The sequence below is a fragment of the Pediculus humanus genome, genomic scaffold (assembly GCF_000006295.1).
Source record: "Pediculus humanus corporis 1103172107382 genomic scaffold, whole genome shotgun sequence".
NCBI lineage: Eukaryota > Metazoa > Arthropoda > Insecta > Psocodea > Pediculidae > Pediculus > Pediculus humanus.
Window position 1 is genome coordinate 607,340 of NW_002987009.1, and position 20,032 is coordinate 627,371.

General features: G+C 30.0%; 3 protein-coding genes across 3 annotated transcripts; all 3 read left to right on the plus strand.

Moving 5' to 3' along the window:
- Positions 1-1,530: 1,530 nt before the first annotated feature.
- Phum_PHUM027560 (transferrin, putative) lies at positions 1,531-4,583 on the plus strand (the record flags this gene model as incomplete). Its single annotated transcript, XM_002422954.1, has 10 exons — positions 1,531-1,701; positions 1,783-1,935; positions 2,015-2,312; positions 2,393-2,559; positions 2,646-2,806; positions 2,887-3,076; positions 3,273-3,361; positions 3,448-4,025; positions 4,094-4,265; positions 4,349-4,583. The coding sequence occupies 10 exons, from the start codon at positions 1,531-1,533 to the stop codon at positions 4,581-4,583; spliced, it is 2,214 nt and encodes a 737-aa protein (XP_002422999.1).
- A 6,736-nt stretch (positions 4,584-11,319) lies between these two features.
- Phum_PHUM027570 (trypsin, putative) lies at positions 11,320-13,090 on the plus strand (the record flags this gene model as incomplete). The annotated part of the gene is made up of 5 exons (XM_002422955.1): positions 11,320-11,666; positions 11,906-12,075; positions 12,181-12,373; positions 12,449-12,863; positions 12,935-13,090. 5 exons carry the CDS (start codon positions 11,320-11,322, stop codon positions 13,088-13,090), a joined length of 1,281 nt encoding a protein of 426 aa, XP_002423000.1.
- A 1,209-nt stretch (positions 13,091-14,299) lies between these two features.
- Positions 14,300-19,440, plus strand: Phum_PHUM027580 (uncharacterized protein; the record flags this gene model as incomplete). Its single annotated transcript, XM_002422956.1, has 15 exons — positions 14,300-14,421; positions 14,874-15,094; positions 15,865-16,172; positions 16,237-16,550; positions 16,641-16,849; positions 16,919-17,092; positions 17,160-17,353; positions 17,445-17,628; positions 17,720-17,914; positions 17,986-18,133; positions 18,366-18,522; positions 18,606-18,776; positions 18,857-19,055; positions 19,166-19,271; positions 19,356-19,440. The coding sequence occupies 15 exons, from the start codon at positions 14,300-14,302 to the stop codon at positions 19,438-19,440; spliced, it is 2,787 nt and encodes a 928-aa protein (XP_002423001.1).
- Between the last annotated feature and the right edge of the window lie 592 nt (positions 19,441-20,032).

Sequence of the window (20,032 nt, forward strand, 5' to 3'; positions counted from 1 at the left end):
ACTTTTGTGTTCTGATACAGAAACTGCAAACAAATTATTAAACAGTAATTAAATTTTAAATATATATGTTTAATTTTATAATAATTATATGTAAAATATCAAACTCCTTTCATCCATTTCATATTCCTGTGAGCATTCAAGAGAAGACAACAAGTTTTCAGTTTCTTCATCCTTTTCAGTACTAACTTTTTTATAACCTTCCTCAGAAGACATAGTTTCAAAAGTTCAACAACAAGTAAGACTAAAAAAAAAATGTACAGATTGTATTATTTAGAGATATAATTATTTTTAAAAATGTTTATCCCTAATTGGTGTATATAATTAAATTGTAAAATATTGTATTTATAGTAATTTTAATAAAATTTCTGTGTTTGAATAAAAAGCTTTTTTTTTTTTAATGTAAACCTCAAGTGTGAGAAATTAAACCAGAAATGAAAATTGAATATTTTAGTATTAATATTACAAAAAAATTAATAAATTAAAGTTATACCTTTTAAAAAATGAGTTTCTGAAATATATATGTTAAATATTTTATTCTTACTTTAAAATAAAAGTGAAAACTTTCAAATTTTCGTTTAAAAAAATTGATATTCAATGAAATTCAAACACAACTTTTAACGGAATTCGAATTAGTCGTCTTGTCTAATTACACGTTTCGTAATAATGGAAGGGTTTGGCACCAAAAACATTCACTAGACGAATACTTTCAAATGATCAAAAAATTTTTTTTAAATTTTAGAAGTCATTCATTTTAATAAATTAAAAATATTTTTCCTCAAAGTATTTAAAATACGATAATTATTATTCTGTTTAATTTTTAATTTCGAAAAAGTCATTAAGTTACATAAAACAATCTTTTCATTATTTTTTATTATTTTGAATGAGAAAAAACTGGTCGAAGTTATGAATCAGAAGTTTAGCGTTAATACCACGATTGTTATTCATGTTTCTCTATGATTTTTATTTAACGCCAAGTATTTTTTAATTTTTTTTTTTTTTTTTTTTTTTTTTACAATGACGATTTATAAAAGATTTTATTTAGTTTTATTTTACATAACCTTTTATAGTACAACAAATATCTTTTACAGTATTTTAGGTAAAGTTTATTGATTATATTTAGTATTTAAATAGGTTTAATTACAAAAAGGGGCGCGTCCTTTAACGTTTTGTATATTTGTTACATTCTACCTTAAAATAATGCTTGTTTTAAGAATTAAAATTGAATAGTAACATATCCGTCGAAATGTTATATAAATATTTTTAAAAAAACAACGTTTTAATTTATTTGTTATATTAAATCAAAGCCTTATTTAATTATAAAAATTTTTGCCACAATTGAATCAATTAATAAAAAATGTGTCACCTGTTGCTATCAGTATTTTAGTACAATATCTATGCTTTTTTTTTGTAAAATTATTAATTTCCTTTCCAGCACAAGATTATTTAATTGATACTTTATTAACTCAAACCAGTAATATTACATTTTGTACAACTTCTGCCGAAGAACAAAGAAAATGTCAGGCCCTATCGATGGCTGCAGAAAGAGATATTGTAAATAGCAAAATTAATTGTAGACAAGGTGCTAATAAAGATGATTGTATGATATTATTAGACCAAGATTTTGCTGATATTACTACATTGGATGCTGGAGAAGTATTTATTGCTGGAAGATATCACAGTTTAATACCCATAGCTCAAGAGGTTAAAAAAAAAAAAACAATTTTTTTTTTTCGTAATTATTTACTAAAAGTTCACATTTAAAATATATTTGTGTTTGTTCAGAGTTATGGATCAGGAGAAACAAATTATTTTAGTGTAGCAGCCATAAAGCGAGGTTCTTTACCCGATGTAAGAAGATTAGAAGATTTGAAAGGAAGGAAAGCTTGTTTTGCTGGTGTAGGCACTTTAGCTGGTTGGGCAATACCTATACACACAGTAAGAACAACAATAACATTTTTTTTTTCTTTCTTATGTTACAATTTTAATTAAAGTAAAGTAATTTTTTAATTATCAGCTAATAAAACATGGAAATATGCCAATAATCGATTGCAATAATCACATTAAGTCAGCTATAAATTACTTTGGTCCAAGCTGTGCAGTTAATTCTTTGATCGATAAGTATAACCCTATTGGTGATAATTCTGATAAATTATGTCAAATTTGTGGAGGAGAAACTGCTGGTGAAAAGTGTACACCAAATGATCCATACTACGGATATGAGGGAGCATTTAAATGTTTGGTAGAAAAGGGTGAAATAGCATTTTTAAAACATTCGACAATTAATGAAGTTCTTAAAAAATCTCCAGGTTTTGGTAAGTTTTAATTGTAAATAGTTTAATTATTCATACTGTTTATATTTTATTAAGTATTGTGATGATTTTCAATTTTTAAGGATCTACAAGGAATTTAAATGATTTTGAATTATTTTGTCCCGATGGAACGAGAAGACCAATCGATGGATATTTGAATTGTAATTGGGGGAGAGTACCTTCGCAGGCAATAGTAACAAGTTCTGCTAAAACTGCGAAACAAAAATTATTTTATCAAAAATTCATCAAGGTAAGAACCTTTTATTTATGTTAGTTTATTAAATTTTGTTTTAAATTTATTTGTATTAAAAAAAAAATTGTTTAATTTTATTTTAGAGACTTATTGAACTCTATGGTAAACCCATCAATTCTAACTTGAATAATTATAACAATCCTGTAGGAGGATTCAAACCTTATAACCCGGATAACGATTATAAAACATTTGAACAATTTAATTTATTTCAAAGTGCTCCTAAATATGGCAGCAGGCACAATTTGTTATTCCAGGTACGTTCAGCAAAAAAAAATTTAATTTAACGATCAGTGAGTGATTTTTTTTTTTTTTTTGTTAAATGAGTAACAAAACATTTTTTGTTATTAAGGATGATTCGACTGGTGTCGTGGCTGTAGAAGAATGGAGACAAACATATTCTGATTTTTTGGGTGATAGCATGAAAGTTATACACGGTATTCGCGAATGTCCGGTTAAGAGAATGACTTTATGCGTCACTTCTGAAATCGAAATGGAAAAATGCGTTAAAATGAAAGTAATTATCGATTCATTTAAATTACTCGTGATTTACGACAATCTCCTCTCAATTTGTATAAGATTTTAACTAAAATCAGCGTGTAATTACGTGAAAATGAAATAATCATAACGATTGTTATGAAAGTATTCGAATCGAATCGTAACTGACATTTTTCATGTTATTATTAAATATTATTTTTTTTAATGAAATTTAGGTGGCAATGAAAGCTCAACTTCTCAGACCGGAAATGCTGTGTTATAAAGGTCACAGTCAAATTAATTGTATGCAAGCCATTAGAAACGGGTGATTACTACTCTTACAACAATAATTTTTTTTTTTTTTTACTGATTTTTTTTTTTTTTTTTAATATGTTTTTTTTAAATTTTAAGGTTGGCGGACGTGGCGGTTTTCGATGCGGGAGATGTCTATACGGCGGGTCTTAATTATAATCTTATGCCTTTCATGTCGGAGATTTACAATTTAGACACACCGGAATACTATGTTATAGCCGTCACGAAGGAAGAAGACCCGGATACGGAATTAACTTATTTAAAAGGAAAATATACTTGTCACACGGGTATCAACACGGCAGCCGGTTGGGTCATACCTTTGGCATTTCTAATATCGAACGGCATGATAAGAAGTTACGGTTGTAATTCGATACGAGCCGCAGCGGAATATTTTACGAAAAGTTGCGTGCCTGGAGCCATAAGCGCCGAATACAACACGGGAGTCCCGTATGATAACATGTGCGGTTTATGCCACGGATCGAGTTATCGATACTGTCGACGTGACGCAAGCGAAGATTATTTCGGACACACGGGAGCGTTTAGATGTTTAGTAGAAGGCGGTGGTCAAGTCGCTTTCGTCAAACACACGACCGTGATAGAAAACACGGATGGGAAAAAAAAAGACTACTGGGTTAGAAATACTTTCAGGGATGAATTCGAATTGTTGTGTCCCGACGGTGAGTAGTAGAGCTAAAATTGTCCTTTTAAATTTGTTTGCACGTAAATAAAAAACTTTAACTTTTAGGTACGAGAGGTCAAATACACGATTTTAAACGGTGCGCACTCGGAAAAGTCAAAGCGAACGCCATAGTGACAAGAGGTGGCCTGGGTTACAACGAAACGGAAGTCAACGCTTACATAAATTTGTTTCTATACGCTCAACAATTTTACGGAAGTAAAGACATTGACGATTTCAGGTACGTGCGTTTGTTCAATAACGATCGATCCTTAATTGAGTAATAATGATAATGATAATTTTTTTTTTTTGTTCGGAAATTAGTTTCAGCATGTTTTCGTCGCCGGCACCGTACAGCGATCTTATTTTTCAAGATGCCACGACTCAATTGTTGGTCATACCACCTGAGAAACGTTTTTTCTCAGATTACTTGGGTAAAAATTTCATGCGAGCAAAACGAATCGTCGATTGTTATGCTTCCGCTCACATTTCAAAATCGTCTACAACAATTTTATTAATGACGTCATCTTTCCTATTTGTTTTTGCTTTTATACTTTAGCTTTTTCCTAACTAATAGTATTATTATTATTATTATTATTATTATTAACAAACCGTATAAAACGCGTGAATGATGTTCAAGTTTTTTTATTGCAGTAGTTAAACGGTTAAAAATTAAAATAAAATAATTCGATGAGATTATATTTATCGATTAACCAGAACTAATTTATTAACGCCTCGTAAATGAACTTTGACCCCGTGAAAAATGAAATTGTCAATTTTTTGCATTTAAAAAAAATGTATTTACGAGAAAAAAATCCGACGGCCGAAAATTGAATTTAATTCGCGCGCCCGTACACGCACACACACACACACGATTCGGAAAAAAATAAATAAATTTAAAAGACAGTCAGTCAATCAGTCAGTGAATTAATCAGTCAAGAATTTAATTTTAAAACTAATGTCAATTAATTTTTTGTTTTTGTAGAATTATAATCAGACATGTTTTTTTTTTTTTTTTTTTTTTTATCAACGGCGCTAATAATTTTATTCGCTTTTTTTTTCACACATATTTTATCGATGAATCATTATTATTATTATTATTATTATAGTGAAATCAAAGAGAAAGAGAGAGAGAGAGAAAGATAAAAAGAAATTATTTTTGTAAGTTTTTATATAATAGTTGAAACAGAAAGTAAAAATGAAATCAGAAATTATCTAAAAGGAAAAATTTAATTATTATTAATTATGTATCGATATTATTATTAATCCGTCCTTTAAAATCAATCAATCGATGAGATATCAATACGATATTGATTTATTGATTTATTTTTATATTTAAAAAAAAAAAAAAATTTGTACAAGTGATATATGAAATTAAATTCGTCCAATTAATTTTACTGTATAAGAAAAAAAAACTTTTTTGTAAATTTTCTTTTTTTTTTTTTGTGGTCTTTTTTAATTTATTATATTTTTATAAGATTATATTAAAAATAAATAAATAAAATAAATAAAAGAAAATTTTTTTATGTATTTAATCGATTAACCTCAATAATAAAATCCGTTTTGTCCTTTTTTTCAAAAACAAAAAGCGAAATTTCACCGAATTAACAATTAAGGAAATCCGCCTACTTTAATATTATCATCAACTTTTTCCCTTTTAATTAAAAAATCCCATCGAATTAAATTTAAAAAAAAAAAAAAATTTGCGTAAAATGGCGTCGACGTATAAATAAATAAATAAATAAAATATAAAAAAGGAAAACGATATATTTTTTCCTCGGTTAAAAGGTCAATGACCCGTTTGTGCGCGCGGGAAAAACAACAAAAAAAAATTACGTAACAAATCAACTCTCACGCAAATGTTTAAAATTTCATTTTCATCATTTTCGATTTGCGAAAAATTTAATTATTATTATCATTATTATCATTATTATTATTATTTAAGTAAAAGAAAAACCGGAAACGTTTCACGTCGATCAAAACAACAACAACAACAACTAGAAAACAAAACAAAAACTTTTAAATATTAACATTATTATTATTATTCCGTTGCAATTCGATAAGTTTACTTAAAAAAAAAATCACTTTCACCGTCGCTCTTACGAATAATAATAATAATAATAATGATGATGATGATGATGATGATGATGATGATGGCGAGAATAAAAAATAAATGGAAAAACAAAAGAAAATTTCGCGATTGGCGTGGCGGTTTTTTTTTTTTTATCCGAAATAAAAACAACGAAAACACCATCGCATTTCCTTTTGCCGTAGTACGAACATAATAATAATAATAATAATGATAATAATTTTTAGGTACTACCTTAGTGTGAAAACCCCCAAGGTTACGCGGGTATGGTATGATATGGTATGGGATTCATAGTTTGGAAATACCCGTTTTTGTAAACCCTTTACTTTCTGATTTGAATCACGGGTGAAAGCAAAAGAGAGGACATGTCATAATAATAATAATAATAATAATTTATGTGTTTGTGTGAGTGCGTGAGTGCGTGTGAGTGCGTACGTAACGATTAATTAGTGGAAATGTTTTTTTTTAATTAATAAAATTGTAAAGAAAAAAATGTGCAAACGAACAAACAATTTACTGGAGCGTAAATGTTAAAAGGATAAATCGATTTCTTAATCTCAAAAAAAAAAGAGATAATCCGCCATAATCCGGAAAATCCAAAAAATTAAATAATAAATAAATTATTTCAAAATTTATTGGAATTCCCCCCATAAAATAATGTCAAATGATTTTGTTTGTTTGTTTAGATTTTTTTATATTCTTTCGTTTGTAAAAAGAAAATTTTTTTTTTTTTTGGGGGGGCGGGGTTAAAAACAACGCGTGGAAATTATTTTCCAGTAGTGTCTGGAGAAGAATCAGTAATTACTCATCGGTTCGAATTGAATTTTACTTTTGTTATGGAGAGAAAATTACGTAACAATTTTATTCCGTGATTAATTCATGAAGGAATTCCATGGAAGATGTTCGTCCTCGTTTACAAAAGGGTCCCCCTTATTTATAATTATTATTATTGTTATTGTTAAAATTGACATTTCAAAAAAAAAATGACGTGGTTGTAACAAGGTTTTTAAAAAAGGAAAAATTTTACCCTTGACCCAATAATCTCTTATCACATCATCCATATTGATTTGTTTGTTTCCAAAAAATTTTTTTTTTTTTTATTGTTTCCGCATTTTAAAAAATGTTTGTTTTGTACTTATACAAACAACAACAACAACAAAAAAATCGTTTTTAATTAAATAATTAATTTTAATTACAGATAAACTAAAAAAAAATGGAATTGATAACATCCGAAAGTTTAAAGTTTCGCCATTGATAAGAAATCTTAAATAAAAATTCGTTTTAAGTGAAAATAAATATTTTTTATCCGGGATTTTAAAAGGGATTCCCCGTTAACCATCATAATTAACATATATTTTAATTAATAAAAAAAAAAAAACTTACGTAAAAAAAAAAAAATTAAACTGGGGGACCGAATATCTACTGCTACTACTACTCGTTACGCAATTAACCGTCATGATGGAATTGTTTATATCTCTCTCTCCATACTACGAAGAGAGTTTGGAAAAAAGGGAAAGAAAAGAAAAAAAGAAACGTAAGAAGACCTAATTAACCATTACGATATTTAATACGACGTAATTCTTTTAATAATAATATTTTTAATAAAAAACGATGGGATTTTTAAAAAAAAAAAAAAAAAAAAGGTGTGCGTAGTTTCACTTTCTACACAAACTGTAAAGAGATAATGGTGGTGGTGGCGGTGGTGGTGGTGGTGGTTGTTGTTGTTGTTGTTGTTTTGGATCATACAAGAATTTTTGTGATTAGTCTCCGGGTTTAACTCTTTCAATATTGGCCGAGGGTTGTGAGTGAGAGAGAGAGAAAAAGAAAAAAAAAAAAAATTCATAATTTTTCGTTTGTTGTGCGCGTTTGTCGTTGTCGTTGTCGTTGTTATTGTTGTTTTTTTTTTTTTCGTTGTTAATTATTAAAACGATTGATCGATATGTATCGTTGTCATTATTTACAAAAAAAAATAAAAACGACATGGGCCCGTTAAAATCCATTAAAATTAAATCTATAAAGAGAAAACGTAGAATTAAATAAACAAACGGACAAACGGACGATTTTATACATTATTATTATTATTATTATTATTATTATTATTATTATTATTATTATTATTACTAGATTGTTGTTGTTTTAAATTTAAAATAAAAAATTTCACGTGGAAAATGAAAGGAATTAAAAAAATTGGTAAGTTGTAATAATAATAAAAAAATTTTTTTTGACCGCGATGAGGTTCATACCCGAAAAACAATTATTATTATTATTATTATTAATTTTTTTTGGTAGCCAAGTAAGTAAAAGTTTTTTTTTTTATTTTACGGTCGAGTAATTTTTTTTTATTATTTATTACCACTTAATAGAGTAATAAAAAAAAAAAAGAAAATTTTTTAAAACCCGACGGCCTTTTACCCGTTTAAACATCAAACAAATTTTTTAGAGCGTACATATAAATAAAAACGAACCTAAAAAAATTACTAGCAGACGAATCAATTTGATAATAATAATAATAACGTATTAAACAAACAAAAAAACAAACGGTTGAACGAATAATAATAATAATAATTTAGTTTGTTGTAAAAAAAATATAAAAAAAATTAGGATCGATCATCTTATAAAATCATACGAGAAATTTTCGCGTATTTATTTATTTACTTTTTTTTTTCAAACGAGAACAACAAACAAACAAACAAACGAACAAACGACAAATCTAAAAAAAAAAAATTTTGCTCCATTTAATAATAATAATAATTTATTTTCACTTTAGCAAAAGTGAGTCGCCCACATATAAAAAATAAAAAAAATTATTTTCGGTTCTTTATAAAAAAAATCTTGTTTTCTTCTTCTCCTTATTATTATTATCATTATTAATATCATCATCGGTTAGTGGGTGGTTGTAAAGGGGGAGGAGGACGGGGAGAGAGGGAAGATGGAAAAAAAGAGAAAAGCAAAATTTTAAACGGGACCGGATTTAAATTTGACCCAAGAAAAGCTTTCAAGAAAACAAAAAAAAAATAGAAAATTTTACAATAACAAACGAGTAGTAACAACAACAACAACAACCATTTTGTTTGTTTATTAATCGAAAGCGAACGCCTGATGACGAAACAAATTTTTTTTTTTTAAATAGAATTTGTTCGAAAGCTCCTTCGTCATCCTATTCCATTAAATTACATTCGAGAATTAAAAAATCAACGAAAGAGATTTATTATTATTATTATTATTATTATTATTATTTTTAATTAAGGACCGACGTGAAATGTCGAACGAATCACAAATTAACAAACAAACAAACAACAAACAATCAAAGTAAAACGAAAAAATGAAAGTTTTTTTTTTTTTTAAACGACAACATTCGAACGAAATTTTTTTTTTTTTTTACGTTCGTTCGTTTGTTTGTTTGTTAAAACAAACGTTTGTCGATTGTTTTTATCATTTCATCTGAGAACGAAATCGCGTTTAAGTTTAAAAAGAGAAAAAACTTTTTTTTGCTACTTTTCTCACAGCAAAAGTTGTTATCGCGCCATTTTACTTTTTTTTTTTTTTTTAGTCATGACTCCGACAAAAAAAAAAAATCCTACGAAATTTCTCTCTTTCTCCCTCTCTTTCTTTCTTTCTTTCTCTCTCTCTCTCTCTCTTTTCGTCGAAATTACGCAATGCGTGAGTGACGAGCGCGTTGTGGGAAATTTTTCTTCGTTTTCCAATTTAAAAAAAGTTTTCACTTGATAACTTTTCATTTTTTTTAAACGAAATTTTAATTTTAATTTTTACGTAACGGTTACGTTTTATTTATTTTATTCGTTTGTTTGTTTGTTCGTTCGTTTGTTTACCTTAAATCCTTGCGTAATAATAATAATAATAATAATAATATGCAACGTTTAATTATTATAATTTAATACGGATGTAAAATAAAATCACGCGCGCGTCGTTAAGTTAATAGAAAGTTTATTACGTTTGCGTGTTTGTTTTTGTTTATCGTTCGGTTGTTGTTGTGATTGTTGTTGTTGTTGTTGTTAACGTCTTTTCATCTTCCTTTCGTCATCGGTATCACTCATTTATCAATATCGTTTCTTCTTCCTCGTTTATTTTCCCCGCGAGTTATTAAATTTAAAAAAGTCCAAGGACGTGTGGATTATCAGTCAAGGTCAAGGTTAATCCTTCTTTAATCCTTCTCGTCTCTCGGGATTATTTGAATAATTGTTTCCCTTTTTAATTTTTTTTTGGGTGCGTGCGTGCGTGATAAGAGATAGTAATGGCGATAAAAATATTGTATATTAACGATTCGTTTGTTTTTTTTGTTTGTTTCAGAATTAATAATAATTATTTCTTCGGCGTGTTTAATTTGTTTGGCATCTTCGCAAAGGTTTTTCCCTAACGAACGCAATCAAAGTAAGTAAAAAACTGAATGAGTGAATGAATGAATGAATGAAAGTGAATTGCGTGCGGTAAAACTAAAAAATTAACCGGGGTAAAATTAACCGCCATAATAATAATAATAATAAATTACGACACTGACCGTCAATAACGAGAAAATTATCGGTTGAAAAACATTTAAAATGACTTCCTTGACCGTCCACTCTCACTTTCTTTCTATTACGACGGTTTTTAAAACTCGGTTTCGAAAACTCCAATTCTCATCGATAATAAATATTATTATTATTATTAGTCATAAAAAAAAAAAGTTAATAATAATGATATTTATTTTGCATTCACTAGTTAAAAAGTAAATTTAATTTTATATATAAAGAAATACCGCCGCGTTTTAAAAAGAGAGAGAGAGAGAGAGAGAGAGAGAGAGAGAGATGGTAGTAAAAATTAGAAAGTAACGTTTTCGTTTAATTACTTTTTTTTTTTTTTTTTGTCTTTTGCAGATCATTGGTCGTCGTCGCCATCATCGTCATCGTCATCGTCGTCTCAAAGTTATTTTAATGGAGAATCATGGCCGCGTTTTACAAGAAGCGACTCATACGAAGACGGATACGAAAGTCAATCATCAATCGGAAGATCACTTCAAACGAGAGAAAGAAAAGCAAAATTACCAAACCTATGGTCGGAAGTCGAAGAAACAAAAGACGTTAATCGCGATTTCAATGATGATTACGAGGATACGCCGTCGGAAAGCGGACGACATTTTAGTCCGGAATCAATAAAAAAATTTACCGAAACGTTGGGTGCTATAAATACCGTCGGAAGATTTTTAGTCAACATGACGAGATCGTATAATTCTAATAATCCGATTGCGACGGAAAAAAAAGAAACGCCATCCGAAGATGTACCCGCTGCCATATATACGATAAGTAAAAATGTTTTGGGACCGAACGTGACGGATACTATAGCTCCCATAGTACGACAATTTCCACTCGTTAATCTTAATTCTGGAAAAGTTGTGGCGGATAAAGGACGCGAATGTACGACACCGAATCAACAACAGGGTGTTTGTGACGATTTGAGTAATTGTCCTGAACTCCTTCTCGATCTTGCTAATTTAAGACAATCAATTTGTTTTAAAAGCTTGTTTGTACCTGGAGTTTGTTGTCCAATTAAACAAAGCGGGTAAGACGCCAAAAGTTTATAAAACATCCTCCCGAACAAGGATGTTGATTTTGCCACGAATATTTTATTATAAAAATCCCGAGAAAAAAAAAAAATTACTTCGAAGAAGTAATAAAAAAAAAAAAAAAAATTATTACGTAATTTAAAATTAAACAAACAAACGAGAACGAGAACAACAACGACAAACGGTAAGAAAAATAAATGAAATTCTGTAAAATTTTATGTAAGATTATTTTTAGGTCTGTGTCAAACAAACCGTCGCCAACTTCATCGGCTATATATCAAATTACAACAAAAAGACCTTATTATACTACGACAAGAAGACAAACAACAACCACGACCGTTAGAACAACTTCTTATCGTCCATCCACCACAACAACTTTACCTCCTTTGACCGTAGATTCAAACGGTTGGTTTTTTTATTAAACAACTCGTCATGATCTATAACTTTCTTATGTTTGTTGTCCGTTTCTAAACATGATTGTCTTTAAAAACCTAAATGAATTATTTATAGATTGTGGACAACAAGAAGTTCCAGGATTTCGTGTCGTCGGAGGTACGGAATCGAATCCCGGACAATGGCCTTGGATGGCAGCCATATTTCTTCACGGTGTCCGAAGAACTGAATTTTGGTGCGGCGGTTCTTTAATCGGACGACGCCATATTTTAACGGCTGCTCATTGCACGAGAGACACAAGACAAAAACCGTAAATTTAAAATTTAAATTTTCCCGAAATAATCATAATAATAATAATAATAAAATGTGTGGATTTTTTTTTTAGATTCAGCGCACGTCAATTCACAGTTCGTTTAGGTGACGTAGATCTTAGAAGTTCGGACGAACCCTCGCAACCGGAAACATATAATGTCGTAGAAATAAGAGCGCATCCGAAATTCAGTCGAATCGGTTTTTACAATGACATTGCCATATTAGTTTTAGACAGAGATGTTAAAAAATCAAAATTTGTCATACCTTTATGCTTGCCCGAACGGTATAGAAGTGATAATTTTGTCGGTAATCGTCCCACTGTCGTCGGATGGGGTACTACGTACTACGGTGGAAAAGAAAGCACGACGCAAAGACAAGCGGAACTTCCGGTTTGGAGAAACGAAGATTGCGATCGTGCTTATTTTCAACCGATCGATGAAAATTTCATATGTGCCGGATATGCAGACGGTGGAAAAGATGCCTGTCAGGTTCGTTACCTGACCGTTTCCGGCCTCCCCCTTCCTGTAAAAACAAAATTACTTATTAATTTTCTTTCCAGGGTGATTCTGGCGGTCCATTAATGGTTCACAAAGGAAGTAGATGGATGCAAATAGGTATCGTTTCATTCGGTAATAAATGCGGGGAACCGGGTTATCCAGGAGTGTATACGAGAGTCACGAGATATTTAGACTGGATTAGACAAAACACGTACTGATGATTTCAACAACAACAACAAAAAAAAATGGAGAAGAATAAATAAATAAATAAATGACGTCAAATTTATATATCCCGATTTATCCCTTCCTCTCCCCACCCCACCCCCCGCTATCGAGGATATTAATAAAATATTTTTTTTAATTACGTTAACACACGATCGTGACGTCATTTTTTAATTACCTATATTTATTTTTTTTTATTTTTATTATTAATTAAATTGTAATATATAATAAATGTATTTATTAATAAACGATATTATCATTATTATTTAAACCTGAACCTTTTTAATTAATTATTTAATATCGATTGATTTTTACCTTTTTTTTTGTATAAATAATCCGCATCGGACAAAATGGACGATAAATTTTTCTTTTTCTTTCCGGAAGTGACGAAATCTTATCCATTGTGCGGGATTCGCGTTCGAATGGTTATACCTGAAATATAAATACAGGTTATTAAAAATGGTAATAATAATAATAATAAAAGGTTCGGATTATAAAAAAAAAAAAAAAAAGTTACTGAACTTTTTTTTTTACACAACAACCTTGTCGGTAATAATTATTATGTAATTAAATTAAAAAAAAAAAAATGACAACCTGTTTTGTTGTTCGTCTTACAAAATTTATTTTTTTTGTTGTAACCTCATCACGTGACAGGTATTCCGTCATAAGAGCAAATCATAAAAATAAAATGGGGAGCAATACGTCAAAGAATATTTTGGTTATGCATTCGTCATTTAGATTGACACGAACAATGATAATAGAAGAAGTAAAAATGGCGAAATGTACGTTTCGTAACGTAAAATTGATGATAGCAAGAGACAAATATGCAAAATAATGGGGGGAAGTGGGAAGAGAGAAAGGTAGAGAAAAGACAGAAAGAAGGGAGATAGAAGGATGAAGGGAAGAATTAGAAATAGAAATAGAGATAGAGATAGAGAGAGAGAGCAAATATTCTTTATTTAAATAAAATTGGGGGGAGCAGAAGAAAGAGATCAAACTCACCTATTAAGATCAAATTTTCGTGACGCCATTTTCTTTTTTTTTTTTTACGCACCCAAAACATGAAACGTAATTCTTGGAAGCTTCAATAGAATAATTAAACTTTAATTTTCCTTCTTCTTGAAGTTTTGCAACCGGTTTTTTTTTTTTTTTAAACCAGGATCTCATCGTTTTGCTTAAGGACAAGAGCCAAAGGGAGAAACGAGATGGAAAACGTGATTCAAAGTTATCCAGTCGACGTCTGCCTCACCTGGAACATGGAACTTAAAATTTTAGTATCGTTAACAACAATTTTTTTTTATTGCGTTGACGCGCAAGGATTTTTCAGGTATTTTAACGTTTTTCTTTTTTTTCATTTTTTTCTTTTTTTTTATTATATGGTAAAAAATTTAAACGAGCGTGATCGCCATTTTGTTTTTTTTTTTTAAATTTTAAAATTCGAGATTTTTAATGTGACAAACGAGTTTCGTTTTTATTTGGAGAGAAAAAAAAAGGTGTAGGTGACAAATCGATTGTTTTCTGCTTTTGTTTGTTTGTTCGATAATAATGATACTTATTAGAATATTAAACAATGGCGAACGTCATTCTTTTTTTCATTTCCTTGACCTCTTTTTATTAGTTTTCACGTTAAAAATTTATTATATTTAACTCGAATGTATGTTTTTTTCTTTTTCCATGGAATTTTCTAGAATTATAAATGAAAATGGAATGATTTAAAAAAAAAAAAAAATTTTTAATTTCAAATCGTTCGTATTCTCTTAAATATTCGTTTCCCCCCAGGAACGAATTATTTCCAGAACAAATACAACAGCACGATCTTCAAATAGAAACTCAAAAATTACAGGATGAACTTCAAGCGTTGACCGTTTTTTGGCAAAACAATCCCGGATTAATGTCGAGAGACGAATTTGATAAAAAAAGAAATGATCTTTTGGAAAAACTACAACAAACACAAACGAAACAACAAGAACTTCAACAATTGTTACAATTAAGACTCACTAGTAATCCTTTTCGTTTTATAACGATAAATAATTCTCAAAATCCAACCAAAACTACCCTTACCGATTCACCGACAACCACCACGACCCCCACAACTCCCCCCGCGACCACTACCCCTCCTACTACTACCACTACTACTTCCATCCCCGTAATAAAGAGGTACGTGTCAGCAGCGATCGTAGGAGAATATATATAGATTTGATACGCATAAAATAACTTTTTAATTTATGTAAATGGCTTTACAAGGTTTTTAATAAATTTTCTCTCGTAAAAAATCTACGAGAATTATTAATAATAATAATAATAATAATACTTGGAACGATATGACCGTTTGTTGGTTGTATACATAAAAACTTCAGGGTCTTATTTTATTTATCGGTTTGTATATATATAAAATTTGTTGTGCGTGTGCGTGTGCGCGTGTGTCTTGTAAATAATGCTTGGGTTAGTTAATTAATGTTTTTTTATGTAGACACTTATTTATGTGTCTTAATCTTCCATGCACTAACCGTGATTTGTGTTTTATATCCTCAAGGTTAAAAACATTAATTAAATAATAACCAATTATTTTATATTGTTTTGTTGTTTGTTGTTGTTGTTGTTTTTGGGAGGTTTATAAAGTTACGGTGTAGTTTGCACCAACAACAAAAACAAACTAATATTTTATACAAACAAAGGAAAGGATTCTAACACAATCGTTTGGATAAATAAATAAAATGAATAAAGTTAAAAAAAAAAAAATTACTTTTTTTTGTGTTTAGTCCCCAACAAGGTGGTGGTCCAGACGTTGGTTTACAATTTCAACAACAATTTCCTCCTCTTCAACAGCCGCCATTTTTTCAACAGCAACAATTCAATCAACAACCACCTTTTTTCACGTCATCTTCGTCTTCTTCATTTACGAGAGAAACGAATACATTTACAATAAATCAACCGGAATTTTTATCCTTCGTACCGCCGTGTCGAACACAATCTGGAGAAAATGGAAGATGTCGACCGCTTACGCAGTGCGTTAATTTTTACGCAGAAGTACCGGAATTAAGACGGCAACCCTGTAAATTAAACGAAGTCGAATTTGGAGTTTGTTGTCCTTTGAGACAACATATCGGTAATTATACATTATATATATGATAAAATGTCAAAGGAAAACTTGGTACTTACCGATGTTTTCTTAGCTCCCGTGAGGGGTGACGTTGGAGTTTTACGACCCCCACCACCACCACCGGTTGTCATTCCACCTTTTACTCCAACCGAATTGAACAATGCGGGTAATGTTGCGTTGAAAAAATTACAAGATAGGTTGCAATTCGTGGCACAATTATTTGCAAATAATATTTTCATACCGAATGGAACGCCGACTGCGTGGCATTTGCAATTTTTCAAAACCGGAAACGATACTCTCGAGGTTGGAAACATAGCGCAGAAAACCGTTGAAGCGAGTGTTAATCTCGTTAACGAGTGAGATAAAAATTATATTTTTTTTTTCTTCTTCATTTCCGGTTTTTCGAAAATCGATTAATACGTGACTGGTAAAAAAAAAAATTTAAGCTTTCAGTTGAGTCCGGATCAGGGTAGATTCGCACTTCCGACATTTAGTGTTCTCAACACGGTTATTGCGGATACTTGTCCGAGAAGTGCCAATTGTAGACCGCAAAAATACAGATCGGCAGATGGATCCTGTAATAATTTACTACAAGACGGTTGGGGAAAGTCTGGAACGGCACTTCAACGTATCATTTCTCCAAAATACGAAGATGGTAATAATAATTAAGTTAAAATAGATAATTATTATTATTATTTGAATTTTTTTTTGTTTGTAAATTCAGGTGTAAATGCACCGAGAAGTAAATCGGAAACTGGACAAGATTTACCGAGTGCTCGATTGATCAGTACCGTATTCGCGACCGACACAAATAATCCTCATGAAAATTTAACTCAAATGGTCATGCAATGGGGTCAATTTTTAGATCACGATTTGACACACACTCCGATAACGAGAGGTAAAAATTTTCTTTTGTTTTCTACCGGAAATTCCGATCGTTTGCTAAAGTATAAATTTCATTTCAGGACAAGGCGGAAGTGGTATTTCTTGTTGTCAAAACGGTCAAAACATTGCCGATAATTTAAAACATCCGGATTGTTTTGCTATTTCTCTCTCTAAAAACGATCACATATTTGCACCTTTTGGTGAACGTTGCATGGAATTTGTTAGATCACTTCCAGCTCCACGTCCGGAATGTAATTTCGGTCCTAGGGAACAGGTACTTGGAAGAAAAAAAAAGTCACGTTATTTAAATAATAATAATAATAATAAACCAAACGAGAAAAATTTTTATTATTTCATTAACTTAGATGAATCAAATAACCGGATTTCAAGATGGATCAAATATTTACGGATCTAATTTAGGATCGCAAAGAGAATTGCGAGAATTTCGTGGCGGTAGATTAAGAATACAAAATATCAAAGGAAGAGAATATTTACCTGATAACGAAGAAGAATGTGCCAACGAAATCGGAGAAACTTGTTTTAAATCCGGTATGGGAAATTTTTTTTCCCCCTCTCCCCGGAAAATTCTGCCCGTGTGGAAACTCTTTTGTAATTAATTTTAAAAAAATTTTTTTAGGAGATTCTAGAGTAAACGAACAAGTTAATTTGGCATTGATGCACACGATTTGGATGAGAGAACATAATAGAGTGGCTGCAGAATTGCAAAAACTACATCCGGATTGGAACGACGAAGCTTTGTTTCAAGAAACCAGAAGAATCGTCGTTGCCGAAATGCAACACATAACATACAATGAATTTTTACCCATTCTTTTAGGTAAGTTAAACATTATTGCGATCCACCGGAAATAAAAACAACTCGAATCCTTTATTAAAAACCCCCCACAGGTAGAAAATACATGGAAAAATTCGAATTGACTCCGAAAGAAGAAGGACAGCCAACTTTATACAACGAAAATATTAATCCTGGAATAACGAATGTTTTTGCCACGGCCGCTTTTCGTTTTGGTCATTCTTTAATCGATGGAATACAAAGGTACAGTTTTCAATACTTTTTATTTCCGTATCCGGTATAATAATAATAATAATAATAATAATTTTTTTTCAACATTAAAAATATAAATTTAAAAGATATCGTAATGAAATCGTTAAAACTCGTTTCGCAAGTTTTATTATTTATCGATAATCGAATATTTTTTAATGCCTGGCGAAATAATAATAATAATAATAATAATAATAAATCTTCTCTTTTCGAATCCACGTTTTAGAGGATTGAATAGATTTGGAAGCGTACAAGAAAATTTAGTTTTACATCAAAATCATTTTTCACCATTTATCTTATATAAAAGCGAAGCCATGGATGATTTTATAAGAGGTTTAACGAGTACACCGGCGCAAAAATTCGATCGCCATTTTACGAGCGAGGTAATATGTAAAAAAAAGAATGGCGACAATCGCCGCCGCCGCCGCCATCGCGATGAGTTAAAATTTTTTTTTTTTTTTGGCAGATCACCGATCATTTATTCCAAGGAGATCTTGATTTCGGTTTAGATTTGGTAGCGTTAAACATTCAAAGAGGAAGAGATCACGGTTTGGCACCTTATAACGAATGGAGAAGCGTTTGTAGTTTGCCGACGTTTAATACTTGGGAAGAACTCGCGACCGTCATGGAACCAAACGTAACATAAGAAAAAAAATAATCCATAAATTTATTGTTTAATAAATTTTTAATAATTTTTTTTTTTTTGTTGGTTTTCAGAGTGTGAACGTTTTAAGAAAATTATATCCGACCGTCAACGATTTAGATTTATTTATAGGAGCCGTAGCTGAAAAACCGGATGCTGGAGCATTGTTAGGACCGACATTTGTATGTTTGGTAGGAGATCAATTTGCAAGATTACGAAGAGGAGATAGATTTTTTTACGAAGAAGGACAACAACCATCGTCATTCACTTTAGGTAAACCTCTCTCGCGTACCATCAATCAATCAATCAATCAATCAATCGATCGATCGATCGATTTCCCAACGCTCTCATTTTACCCTTTTTTTTTTTTTCTTATTTTCCAGAACAATTAAATCAAATTCGAAAATCAAATCTTGCTAGAATTTTATGCGATAATTCAGACGACATTGTTTTAATGCAACCTTTGGCCTTTTTCAAACCTTCTTTGGTGTAAGTAAAAAATACCTTTAAATTCTACAAACAAACAAAAAGACAAACAATATCAATCGTAAAATTTTTCTTTTTTCTTATCAGTAATCAAAGGGTCGACTGTAGAAGTGAATCCATATTAAAAGTTGATTTGGAACCTTGGAGAAACGAACAACCGGAGGTTAATTAACAATTTACATAGTAAACAACCCAACAATTACAATCATCAATTTAACCTTTGCCCTTACGAAACACCAACAACAACAACTAACAACAACAAACAACAACAACAATTATTTTTCCGTCGCCCGATGATTTTTTTTCTTTTTTTTTTTTTTTTTTTCATTTCCTTATTTAAAAAAATATATTTAATAATTTAAAATTAAAATTAAAACTAAAAAAACTTATTATAAATAATAATAATAATAATAATAATAATAATAATAATAATAATAATAATAATAATAATTACACGGTTTTTAATAATTTTTTTTTTTTTTATTGGTTGGAAACAAAGTCAAAGTCATCCGATGATTATCGATCATTATTATTTATAAATAAAAAAATTATTATTATTATTATTACTGCCAATTTTATTACTCATCGATCATTATTTTTTTATCACGTGAGTGCGTTACGCATACATTCGATATTATTATTATTATTATTATTATGAAAAAAACGCGCGCGTGATTTTCTTACGTTTTCACTTCGTTTTCCGATTACGATAAAAATAAAAAAAAATTATTTAATCGAATTATTTGGTACGCAGCCAAAAAAAA